A 12267-nucleotide genomic window follows, 5' to 3' on the forward strand; every position below is an offset into this window, starting at 1 on the left:
TGACGGGCCAAAAAGAAGGTTAAAGGTTCTCTCTTTCGTAGTCATAGTGGCCCCTTCGTTGCACAACATTATCCTTGGACTTCTGGGTATGAGGGCCTTTGGAGCAATATCATCCATCATACATGGTTTCTTAAAATTCCCCACGGTTTGGGGAGTAGGAACTTTTCCATACGATAATTTTTTTTAAATTACATAGTATTAACGACTATTTTATTCTCTTTAATTTGAGCTTACTATTGCTATAGTTTTCTTAACTTTTTTTTTATTGTTTTTTTTACAAGCTATAAAGTTACGTGATTATGTTTCGGTAGGTAATTACGTACCAGAAGTGCAGACAATAACAAATGCTCAGTGTGACCCTACATCTATAATCATGTATCATATGTAACAAGTGTAATGTCATATGATTATGTATCAGTAAGTAATTACGTTATTATAGTTTTTATTATATAATGTTTTTTACTAAAGTTGTGCTTATTACATGATTATACATTCAATATAATTAGAACTTAATTGTTTTTATGATATTACGTGATTAGATTTGTAATAACTCATTACATGATTATAGATGTAGTGTTACATTGAACTTTTATTACTGCTTTTGCACACATTGTGATTATATTGAACATTTATTACTGCTTTTGCACACATGGTACATGATTCTAGATTTAGGTATACATTGAGTATCTGGTACGTAATTTAGGTATTCATTGATCATTTGGTACGTGATTATAGATGTAGTGTTATATGGAGAATTTGCACTGCTTACACATATAGTACGTGATTTAGGTATTCATTGATTATGTTCTGGTACGTAATTACCTACTGGAACAAAATCACGTAATGTTACACAATCACGTAACTTGTAACTTGGAAAATAATTTTTTTCAATTAAGAAAACTATAGCAATAGCTTACTCAAATTAAAGAGAATGAAATGCTCGTTAATATAGTAAGATGTTTTTAAAAAAATATATTTTCATATGAAAAAATTATATTCGTTTCAAAATAATAGTGGAAGTTGGTTTATGAGTCACAAATATTGGATTTTCCTATTTAGATATTTTCCACGCTCGTTTCCCTTGTCTTAGTTACGTGAATTCTAAATTTAGGGACCACTATATCTTAACTATTGATCTTGCGAAACAAGGACCATAAATCTCTCCTACACTTCGTGCATTTCCAATCTTTGTACTATAATTAAATATAACTAGTGTTTCCTCAACAGGTATGAAGGGAGAATGGGAGATGGAGTCCCCAACTGCAACCAATCACTTCATTTTTATTTTATTTTGTAGTTAAACCGAATAGTTTCAAACTTTTTACTTTTTAGTTAAACCATTACAGATAGTTATCTGATAGATAATGGGCAATATACTATTTTTATTTTAATAATATGATCTGATTTAGTTAACATTTGTATTTATTTGAACTAGTTGATTTTCTGCTCGCGCGTTGCGACGGGGACCTAATGACTGCAAAACGCGTGTCAGCAACGACAAGGAAATACCGAATATCAAAACATAAATAAAAATGACGTGGTAAGGATAGTCACTCCGTCCTAAAAAAGCGATTTTAAATAACATAATATATAATAATAGGACCCAGACGTCCTACATGTTGGAAATTCGGTTGTTTTTAGTTCAGTTATTACGGTGTTAACACGTTAAAATATGGATGAGCTCGGTACTGGTAACGGCACCGAAAGTACTGATCCGGAAAATCTCGAAATTAGATACCGGCACCGAAAATACTCGGTACAATATTGTATGGTATTTGAAGGTAAAAATCAATAAATACAGGTATGGTGCTAGACCGGTGTCGAACCGAAAGTAACGATTTTGAAAACGCCAAAAGGTGGGTACCAAATTGGTACCAAAAATGATTTGGTATAGTAAATTTGGTACCGATACGATACCAATTTGATTACAGGATTTGATACGATTTGCTCATCAATAATCTAAATATCTAAGTAAATTTTGCAGGCTACAATTCATTAATTATAGAAAAATACAAAAAAGAAAGCAAAATAAGTTGTTGTGTATATAAAAACGCATTCAAATGAAATACATTTTACAAACTGTGTGTATGAAAAATAATCTAAATGGTGCAATTACTTGCATTGCTACGTTGCTACAGGATTTGATGAGCTTGGTACCAACCGGTACCGAAAATACCGTTACCAAAATCCCTAAAAGTGGGTATAGGTACCGAATATACCAGTTACGGTACGATTTGGTACCGGTCGGTATAGGTACGACACCAGTATTTGAGGGTAAACCGGTGAATACCGGTATCGAAAATACACCCAATTTGGTAAATTTGATACCGATACCAGTACCTAATACCATTTGCTCATCACTTAGTGATGTTACTATTAGTTCATTTATATTTTTAATATATAATTGATGTTACTGTTCATTTCTTTCAATTTTTAATTTTTAACTAGGTTGTACAACCTGCGCGCGTTGCGGCGCTGCGAACCATGATATGGTAACGGCAGTCTACCGACACCAGCATTCATATTAAAGACGTGATATAGTAAAATAGTACATATAGCCTATACAACAAATAATATTGGGCAAGACTAAATTATAAAGTCTTTTAGTTATGATTGAATAATTTTATCTCCTATGCTACAAAAAGGCAAATTAAGTAGCCGACTGTTGTTCCTGACCAGCAAGTAATTAACTGCTTCCTGCAGTGTATAGATTTTCCCAACTCCTGCATCAAAGAAAGTCAATCAACCCTCTTAAAATCAATGAGCTTAAGTGGACACAAAAAGCGCAAACAGAAATCAACAAAAAGAAAAGAAATAAATGAAGCCAATAAGATACCTGTCTGGCTATTATAAAATAGGTTGTTTGGTCCTCTGAAATGTTAAAGAAATGGTTGGTGGTACAATTATATGATAAACCTGCTTCAAGCAAACCGTTAAATCAGGCTAACCTTTAATAATGTTAGAAATTAGTGCTTTTTCCATTCGATTTAAATCAGGCTAACCTTTAACATAAGATATGTGGAGCTTAAGCTTGGGTTCATGAAAGGTTAGACCAATGTGACACACTTGAAACATCATCCTCTCCTAGCAAGCAATTTCCATCTTATTCAGTCTATCATTGTTGCTGCCAATTAGGTAGGACATCATAGTCGTCGTCGAGCAAGGGCACCTAAAATGCACAAAGTTAATAGCAATCATTGAATACAAGTTAAGATGGAAAAGCGACAGGTCGGGTAATGGATCACAAAAGGGACAGGTCAAATTACTGTTATACTGGTAGGAAACGTCTTAGGTTAGGTTGGTTGGAAATCACATTGGCAAATTTCCAGGTCGGGTAACAGGTCACAATAGGTTGGGTCAAAATATATATTTCAGATTTTCGGGTACCATGTTGAAACGTGCTAAGTAAGGTTGTAAATAGGTTGACTTGAAACCCTTCATCTCCAAAGGTTTAAATTTTCTTAATGAGCAATTAGAATACCAAATGTGATTAAAATTATATTATTAACTTTTCAAATATAATAATTTAGGAGGTTTAATTATTTATGCATTAAAAGTCACATTGGGGGGATTTTGACCCATTTGAACCGACTCCTTATAAGCTAGCATTTCGTTTTAAATTTAAAACCTTGACACGTGCACATATAACATAACAAAAATTAAGTTTTTCGTGAGTCGGTGCTATGATTTATTAAAAAAGTTTGCGCTCAGGCTCGTTTAGGCTTGCGAGCCAATTCGAGCTCGATAAAGGAAGCTCGGGCTCGTTTATTAAGGTACCGCATGCGTGCAACATATGGGTTGCGCATGGTGGTCTTTCACGGCCAGCAGGCGGCAGAGACGCACTCTTGACCCGCCACCCGCCACCCGCCATCCTTATCTTCTGCAGTGATCACGCACTTTGCTCTATCGCGCCATATACAGACTTGGGCTGCTGAGGTATAGTCATATCATGGTCCAAACAAAAGACAATCAAAAGCTAGGTATAGTTGGACTTTGGTACAAAGAAACTCATAAAACCAACTCCATTTGGAATTCCAAATGGAGTTGGTTTTATCCGAAACAATTCAAATAGCTATTAATAAAAAAAGAGAAAAAATCAAATATTTCCAGATCTACATACCATAGCAAACTCGGCATAAGCTCCAAAAGTCATGACTGCAATAGGAGTGCCAGCTGTTAGATTTTAACCATATAACTATTGCAACAATTAATCCAATACCATGAAAATAATAATCATCCAAATATGAACCATACCAATGGAAAACTACCAGTTGTTCAACAAATGACTAATAAATTTTAATGAAACTGAAAACCTAATTGAGCCAAAACTATTAGTTGTTAAAGCATATAATGATTTAGGGCTTAGTATCGAAAAGCCTAAAAGTCCTTCCTTATGACCATCGCCACACCAAATCTAGCGACTTAGGGTTTAGTGACGCAAACCTCAAAGATGCACCAAGATGACCATAACCGGAGCACTTTCCACAACCAAAGCCACCAACATACGGTTTACCATCGTAGAACCAAGACCCTCCGTCATCTCCATCATCGGACCGTTTTTAGCACAAGATCATCAGAGAAATCCATCGCTAGACACATCCAAAAAAGTGATATACGGACAAAGAGGTGAGATAATGAGATAAGCCAAAAAAAGGTGTCAAACCCTTCCACCACAAGCATCCCTGAGGTTAGATCTCTTGCACCAGGTGATAAGTAGCTAGGAAGTGTATATATCATTGTATACCACCCTGAACAACAACCCAAAATATTTTTTAAATAGTTAACAACTGTTTCCATACTTTCAAAGAATATTTTAAAAGTTTCCATGTAAAAAACTATCTTTGAAAGCACCTTAATCTTCTTAAAGAGATTTGGAATATTTTTATCATCAAAAGGAAATGTGCCACAGAGAAAAGGATATAAATTTAACACCCCAGCTCCACACATCAACCTCAGGTCCAGCACACAGTTCGCCAGATATAGCCCTAAGAGTAAAATAGATTATGAATTATATATTCTTATTGACTTATCAAACTCAATATCATAAACCATACCTCAGGGGCAGCGTAATTTGGACTTCCACAACTTGTTTTGAGAAAATGACCATTACGCATGATATTGCTTAGACCAAATCAGCAATTTTGACACCGCACTTGGAATCCAACAGCAAGTTCTCAGGTTTAAGTTCTCTATGAGCCACCATGTTCCAGTGGCAATACTCCACACCACAAATTATCTGTTTCAATTAAGAAGGTGTAGGGCCCACTTTAAAATAAGTAAAGACCAACAACAATAGCACATGTTAAGAATTTAATTATCACCTGCTTAAAGAAATTACGACCGTCATCTTCCTGCAACCTGCCCTTCTCAACAATGTAACGAAAAAACGTATATAAATCTTGATTTAAGAAAACCTTTTGCCGTTTTGAGGACACGTGAGATGAAGGACCAGTGAAGATGCACCTCGATCAAGGTTCTCTTCAACCTACATGTATATAAAAGTTAAAAGAAAACAAATTTAACCCAAAAAAAAAACTTTTTTCTTCATGCCTGAACTGATAAAAGCTGCAGTAAGGTTCAACTTTACCGGTGGTTGATCATTTACAGATTCAGTAGAATCCACTTGATAAATAGAGACACCTTTTATCGGTATGAAACCCTAACGAATTGTGAAGGCGGAGCTGCTGGGGTAACACTGCTAGCCTAGAAGAAATGAAATTAGTAGTGTTAATTACAATGAGTGAAATAGATATTAATGATATGATGATGCTATTACATTTTATACCTTCTCAGGAACAATATGTGTTGTAGAAAGGCATTACCAAACCTTCTGAGCGAATTAGAACGTAACACCGTCGGGTGATCTTCTGCCGCCGCCGATGAATTCGTTGATTGGCTAGCCATGTCGCAAGAAACTGAAAAGGATTTGGGGTGAGAGGATGAAACCTTGTTATCATGTGTATAAAACAGAAATAGAAATAGGAGATGCATCGCTGGCAGGCACCTCTTCGGCCAGAATTTTCCACCACAACCAGTCAACCACACGACCACCTGGAAAACATTGAAACCGAGTCTAGTTGTAATGTGACCGGTCTGCAAGTCCTGAACCCAATCGGAACCGAAGACTTACCGTCGTCGGAACTGAACCCTAGCCACCGCCAGAAATATCGCTACCGCCATCGTAGTTCCCATCTTCGGAGTACAGGATGGCCTCCGCCCACGGATACCGCCGGCGCCAACCACCACCGTACCTTTTGATTCCTCAGCTTTTCTTTTTCTATATGAAGTTAACCACCACAACCCGCCACCGGTCTGACCGAAGGCCAAGAGGGTGACCGACGGGAGACCCGGTTCCTCCATCTCCGCCGCTCCTCTCTCTCTCTCTGTCTCTGTCGTGCTTCTATCTCTGTTTATCCATCTCTCTAACCTAGATTTTTTTGATGTGGGAGCGGTGGAGGGCAAAATGTCTAACTACGTGTAAAGGGTTAAAGTATAAAATCCCTAAAATACCCTGATGAACTGTTCATTCACTTCTTCTGTTATCATTTAGTAATTTTAATATATAGGTAAAGGTAATTTTAATATATAGGTAATTTCATTAATAATAAAACCTATCAAAGGCTAAAAAAATGGAAATAATTATCTTTTATCAAAAAGTAATTGTTATATACAATAAAGGATATTATATAACTTATACATATAATATTCTATAAAAACTATATTATATTGACAAATATCGTATACTCTATACTTTATTTCCGCTTTTAGTAGAACACACACTATGTTTTTTTCTTTTTTTTTTTTTTCTAAATTTACATCATTGTTTATTATGAGACTCAAATTATGTGCATAAAGCCAGCAGACTACAAGCACTTTATGTATGCAAAGGGACGACCCAAGAAGAGTGAAATGAATCATAGTTTTACCGGTATTTATTTTTAAGTAATTCAGAGTATAAAATTGTCGACTATAATTATACATACACACATAATATATAAGTAACACGATTGAAACAACTTGTTTTAATAAAACAATTTCCATTAAAAAGGTTGAGCGGACCCTATTTATAGTATCTTACTTAAAATCCTTAATATGATGCTTCTAGTTTCTTCCTAATAAAGTAACAAACCACCCACGCTGCAATGAGTAGCCCGGAAAATGCTCCTGCCGCCGCCGCTGACGGTGGCGTTATCGAGGACGAACTTGAGGAATATTCGGAGGAGTTCAAATGTTGCGTCTGCCTGTAAGTCCTCATTCGATATATTCTATTCCGATCGTAACTTAATCGAAACACGTTGTTATTTTGCCTTACGATTTCTAGATTTGATTTATCTTCTCCTCGCGAACTATTTGTTGCCGATTTTGTGTATTTTAGTTTGAATAGATGAACTCCATAATTCATTACAGGAATCAGAACTGGCAGTTTGTTGAATTAAAATCAATATTATTTATTTTAAACATTTAGTTATCTATGTTTATAGAGGATTATATTATGTGTATATAGGTTGAGGTTGAGTATATTTCACTTTTTTCATAAGAAGTTCGTTTTGTTATGTTTAAGATTTGGTTAGAAATTAGATAGAATATGAGTTTTATATGTATATATGTACAGTGGTGAATACACTATATGAACCGCATTGTATTCACCGGTAAATTAGAAGCTGTAGTGTATTCAACGGTGAATGCACTACATGTTTGTAAGTTGATTAAACTCTAGTGTGTTCACTATTAAACTATAGTGTATTCACAAGTCAGTAGTGAATGCACCACAACATGGTTTTAACTTAATCAAGCAGATCCGACGATGATAAAATGTTTCCCATTTAAATCCAACACTATATATATAGACGGGTTCAAATGAGAACCACTTTATTGTTGTTGGATCTACTTGTTGATTTTTTTACGCGATAACATTTTTGCAATTCAGGTTCAGAACTTGATTCACAAGTGAATAAATGTATTTACCGGTGAAAACACTATATGAGCTCTCATAATTAATATTAACCCGCATTGTATTTATGATATGTACTTGTTATTCAACAACTTAGCTTTGAATCTCTGTTTGTGGATAATTGTTTTATTTTACAGGGAGCTCATCTACAAGCCAGTTGTATTGGGTAAGAATCGATCGCTAAATCCACAAGTTAAGTGCTACTTGTGTGCCGATGCTTTAGATTATTTTATCCTTGTATTGCAGCTTGTGGCCATATTTCATGTTTTTGGTGCGTCTTCGAAGCTATGGACTTTTGGCAGGAATCTCACTGCCCCGTTTGTCGACACGCGTATTATCATTTTCCTAGTATATGTTGGCTGCTTCACTCTGTCTTGCTGAAGTTGTATCCTAAAGCTTATCAAATAAGGGAAAGTCAAGTTGCAAGTATGTTATATTCACAATTTTTTAATGCATATAATTAAACAAGTTTGTTAAATTCAAAATTTTATCACTTTCTTGTGGCAGATGCAGAAAAGGCCCATGGAACATCCTCACCGCAGTTTGAAAACTATTTAGCAGTATCACATGGTGGTGAACAAATGGCATCACAGTGTCATACCACGGTACAAGGTAAAGATTGTTCGGGTGGAGAACCATTGGAACCTGTTCGTTCTGAAAATAACAGTACCACTGCTACTACAGGAATCCTTACAAATTCGAGTGATCAAATCACTACAGCTGGAAGTGATCATGTTGACATACGTAACAAGCAGATTTCGATCGATGATTTACTCTGTTCAGTATGTAAAGAGCTTCTCTGTCAACCTGTTGTGCTTAATTGTGGTCATGGTAAGCCTCAAAAACCTCAGTCACATGGGTCGATTTGGGTCAGCTTGAACTCCAATGGGTCAAATTGGCCAAATGTAAAAACTTTGTTTCAGGATGAAACGGATAAAGTGGGTTGAAAGTTGTCCAAAATGTTCTTTGAATGTTTTCAACCTCTTAAATTGATATATTCTTACATTTTACATATTATTATTAATAATATAGTTTTTGTAAAAGTATTTAATACATTATATATAGAGTAAAATGTCATTTTTGTCCCTGAGGTTTGGCCAAATTTTCGACTTTCGTCCAAAGGTTTGTTTTTCCGCATCTGGATTCAAAAGGTTTGAAATCTTGCCATTTTTATCCATCTCGTTAACTCCCATCCATTTTTCTCAGTTATGTCAGGGGTATTTTCGTTTTTTTTATTTAGTAAGGATATTTTGAATACTTGTATGTTAACGGAGAAAAATGGATGGAGTTAACGAGCCGGATGAAAATGGCAAGATTTCAAACCTTTTGGATCTAGATGCGAAATAAACAAACCTTTGGACGAAAGTCGCAAAACTGGCAAAACCTTAGGGACGAAAATGGCATTTTACTCTTAAATATATGTAAATTGGAAAAATGGACAAAAAGGTTTAGCGGTCAATCCATCCCGACCAATAATTAACCGTTTTGACCCGAGCTCAGTCCGCCCGAGCCGCCATTTTTGCGATGGTATAGAATCACTAAAATAACAAAACGTTGCATTTTTCTCTTACAGTATTCTGTGAAGCATGTATTGTCACTTCAAACAAGGAGCCATGTCGATGCCCCGTGTGTCGAAGCATGCATCCAAATGGGTTCCCAAAAGTCTGTTTGGTTCTAGAGGCTTTCTTGAAGCAGCATGTTTCAGAAGAATACTCTGCAAGAGTAGACAAACGCAGAACTTGTGAGATAGGAAATTCATCAACAGGTTTCTTCAACTTTTTATAAGTTGTATTATATCATTGATATATATGATCTAAAATCTGACTAATTCTGTTTTAGGGGATTCAACATCAGTTCCAGAAGGTTCTAAAGGTTCATCTGTACCTATGGATGAACACTTGTGCAGTTCAGGCCACAAGGTTCACTTTGGAGTAGGTTGTGACTGCTGTGGGGTAATCTTTTATGATTTGCTAAACTTAAATCTATAGGTTGCAATTTCATATGAAACTGGGTTGATTCGTTGTGTTTTATTGATAACGGGTCAAACTGGTGAAACAGACACAACTAGCTAAATGGGTCAAATGGGTTGAATATTGTCGTATGTGTTTTCAAATGCTTAGAATCTCCTAAATAGCATTTTTGAAATAATTATTAAATTATTTTATTTTCATATTTATTAATCTTGTTTAATAGTTAAATGCCATTTTAGTCCCTGTTGTTTGGGTCATTTTGCCAGTTTAGTCCAAAGGTTTTATTTTTCGCCTATGGGTAAAGGTTTCACCGTTGCCATTTTAGTCTATTGGGTTAACTTTATCCATTTTTTCTGTTAACGAGAAGGGCAATTCAGTCATTTTATATCTAATTCTGTTAACTAGAAGGGCAATTCGGCCATATAAAATGACCGAATTGCCCTTCTTTTTAACAGAAAAAATGGATGAAGTTAACCCAGTGGACTAAAATGGCAACGTGAAACCTTTTTTGACCCACATGTGAAAAATGAAACCTTTGGACTAAACTGGCAAAATGGCCCAAACCACAGTAACTAAAATGACATTTAACTCTATTTTTTATAAATGGTAAAACAAACACAACACTTTATCCACTTTTTTAAGTTTTATAATAAATAACATGTAAAAAATAGAAAGATTTTTTAAATAATAAAATGATTTAGAAGATTGTAACCATTTGAAAACAATTTTAAGGGGCTCGTCGGACCCATATGAGATAGCAATATACAAACCCAAATTGACCCTATTTTCATATGAACGGGTTGAAATTATCACCTCTGAATTTCTTTTCTGAAATTGATTTAAATACTTTCTTTTACAAGAACAGTTTGAATTAAACTTTACACTAGTTACATTACATTCAGATTTGGTAATAAAGGTTACTATCAGTTTAATACTTGGGGCCCACGGTCCACTTCGCCCTGTTTTGATGAAAATTATGGGCTGGACTGCTAACTACTTTTTCGAGAGACCACCAACCAAACCAGCCGAGTTTGGTGGCTGGATAGACCGGCCGGTTTGATGGTTCAATCCGAACTGAACCATTAAACTGTCAAACAGCAAAAACTTATCATTTGGATCTCAAACCGGTTGTCTTGCTTCGGCTTGGGCAGTTCAATAAGTTTCAGCGGTTATGGAACACCCATGATTAATAATGATTCTTTAAACAGATGTGTCCACTCATTGGCAACCGGTACAAATGCAAAGATTGCTTCGAGAAAATCGGCTTCGACTTATGTGAAGATTGCTACAAAAGCTCCTCTAATCTTCCTGGAAGATTCAATCAACAGCATAAACCGGATCATGAGTTTGAGGTTGTAGAACCCAAACCTATCATGATCCTATCTTATGATTTTCCTGAAGGTTATGCACCCGATCATCTCGCAAACCCAACTGATGGTTCCACTGATCCTGACCTGTCCCTTGACAATCAGGAAGATTCGGAAGGCGACGTTCCAGAAGGCGACGTGGTGGGTCCCGTTAACGATAATGATTCATCGGGTGGTAATGAGGACTCTGGACCAACATTGTAATACTATTCTTAGCTGAACCAAAATCTGATTTCTTCATATCTGTTTACCACGAATTTGTTGAATCTTTAAAACATAGGATTTATTGGCTTGTTGATGTGAGACGAGTATACGCAAGATTATACATGATGGTTCGATGCTACAAAGATCGCTTTGCATGAATGCGGATGGGTATTTAGTGGTGTTTGGGTGTTATTTTATTTATGGTGGTGATGCGACTTTTTTTTTTTTTTTTTTCACAACGAATACTTGCGTATATTTGTGTGACTTGTACTCGCAACGAATTTAGATTGGTTGTGTTTGGGTATGTGTATTTAACCGCCAAGCTGTTATGTTTAGACAAATGAGTTACATGGGTTGTATTTGGATTAATGGATTTTAAATGTGCGCGTTAGACTTGATGTTTTTAACTTGAGTAGATATGACTCATGTTCGGCCTGAAAAAATTAGCCGACTAACCCGGTATGATCGACACTCCTACAATTGACACCTTTACGGTATGGGTTTTAGGAACGCAAATGGTTAGTCCAATCAAGTTATTAAAAAATAATCATTTAGTTAGTGAAGATAATTCTAAAAGTGAAGCATAAAAATGCAAGGATTATCGTAATAACAAATGTATCGACGAAATCTGTCTTCATAAACAAAGGATATTTTATGAAAGATAAAGTTAAATTTAAAGATGTATGACCACAATTGGTCTAAAAGAGTGGTGATTATGTAATGAAATACAACTCGAATGTAATGTTAATCGGTCTATGCATGTTCAAGAGCATTC

The 12267-nt window shown here is 35.6% G+C and overlaps 1 protein-coding gene and 1 long non-coding RNA gene across 8 annotated transcripts; one reads left to right on the forward strand and one right to left on the reverse strand.

The window, feature by feature from the left end:
• Window positions 1–2488: 2488 nt before the first annotated feature.
• Window positions 2489–6469, reverse strand: LOC110877470. 4 transcript variants are annotated; one of them, XR_002557065.2, is made up of 11 exons: window positions 6131–6469; window positions 6005–6051; window positions 5786–5915; window positions 5588–5703; window positions 5322–5485; window positions 5055–5236; window positions 4444–4985; window positions 4121–4155; window positions 3003–3169; window positions 2837–2916; window positions 2489–2723 (listed from the first exon to the last, which is right to left on the reverse strand). It is a non-coding gene; the product is annotated as an uncharacterized LOC110877470 (long non-coding RNA). The 4 variants fall into 4 exon arrangements; XR_002557068.2 differs by having other exon boundaries at window positions 4444–4748; window positions 4852–4985; window positions 5786–6051; XR_002557069.2 differs by lacking the exon at window positions 6005–6051.
• LOC110877434 (E3 ubiquitin-protein ligase PRT1) lies at window positions 3918–11827 on the forward strand. Of its 4 annotated transcripts, none has more exons than XM_022125576.2 (8): window positions 3918–3936; window positions 7106–7243; window positions 8089–8117; window positions 8198–8377; window positions 8459–8782; window positions 9525–9716; window positions 9791–9903; window positions 11130–11827. In XM_022125576.2, the coding sequence occupies exons 2-8, from the start codon at window positions 7143–7145 to the stop codon at window positions 11490–11492; spliced, it is 1302 nt and encodes a 433-aa protein (XP_021981268.1). In that variant the 5' UTR covers window positions 3918–3936; window positions 7106–7142; the 3' UTR covers window positions 11493–11827. The 4 variants fall into 4 exon arrangements, with proteins under 4 accessions (XP_021981268.1, XP_035830576.1, XP_021981278.1 ...); XM_035974687.1 differs by lacking the exon at window positions 3918–3936 and having other exon boundaries at window positions 7049–7243; window positions 8459–8563; window positions 8636–8782; XM_035974683.1 differs by lacking the exon at window positions 3918–3936 and having other exon boundaries at window positions 7044–7243; window positions 9806–9903.
• Window positions 11828–12267: the final 440 nt, after the last annotated feature.

This window comes from Helianthus annuus, chromosome 1, assembly GCF_002127325.2.
Source record: "Helianthus annuus cultivar XRQ/B chromosome 1, HanXRQr2.0-SUNRISE, whole genome shotgun sequence".
NCBI classification, from domain to species: domain Eukaryota; kingdom Viridiplantae; phylum Streptophyta; class Magnoliopsida; order Asterales; family Asteraceae; genus Helianthus; species Helianthus annuus.

Bases quoted from the DNA above. Each gene is read 5' to 3' on its own strand.
- LOC110877434 (XM_022125576.2), top strand. From the start codon at position 7,143: ATGAGTAGCCCGGAAAATGCTCCTGCCGCCGCCGCTGACGGTGGCGTT. The intron at 8,118-8,197 runs GTAAGAATCGAT...CTTGTATTGCAG, and splicing joins CTACAAGCCAGTTGTATTGG to CTTGTGGCCATATTTCATGT. The intron at 9,904-11,129 runs GTAATCTTTTAT...TTCTTTAAACAG, and splicing joins TAGGTTGTGACTGCTGTGGG to ATGTGTCCACTCATTGGCAA.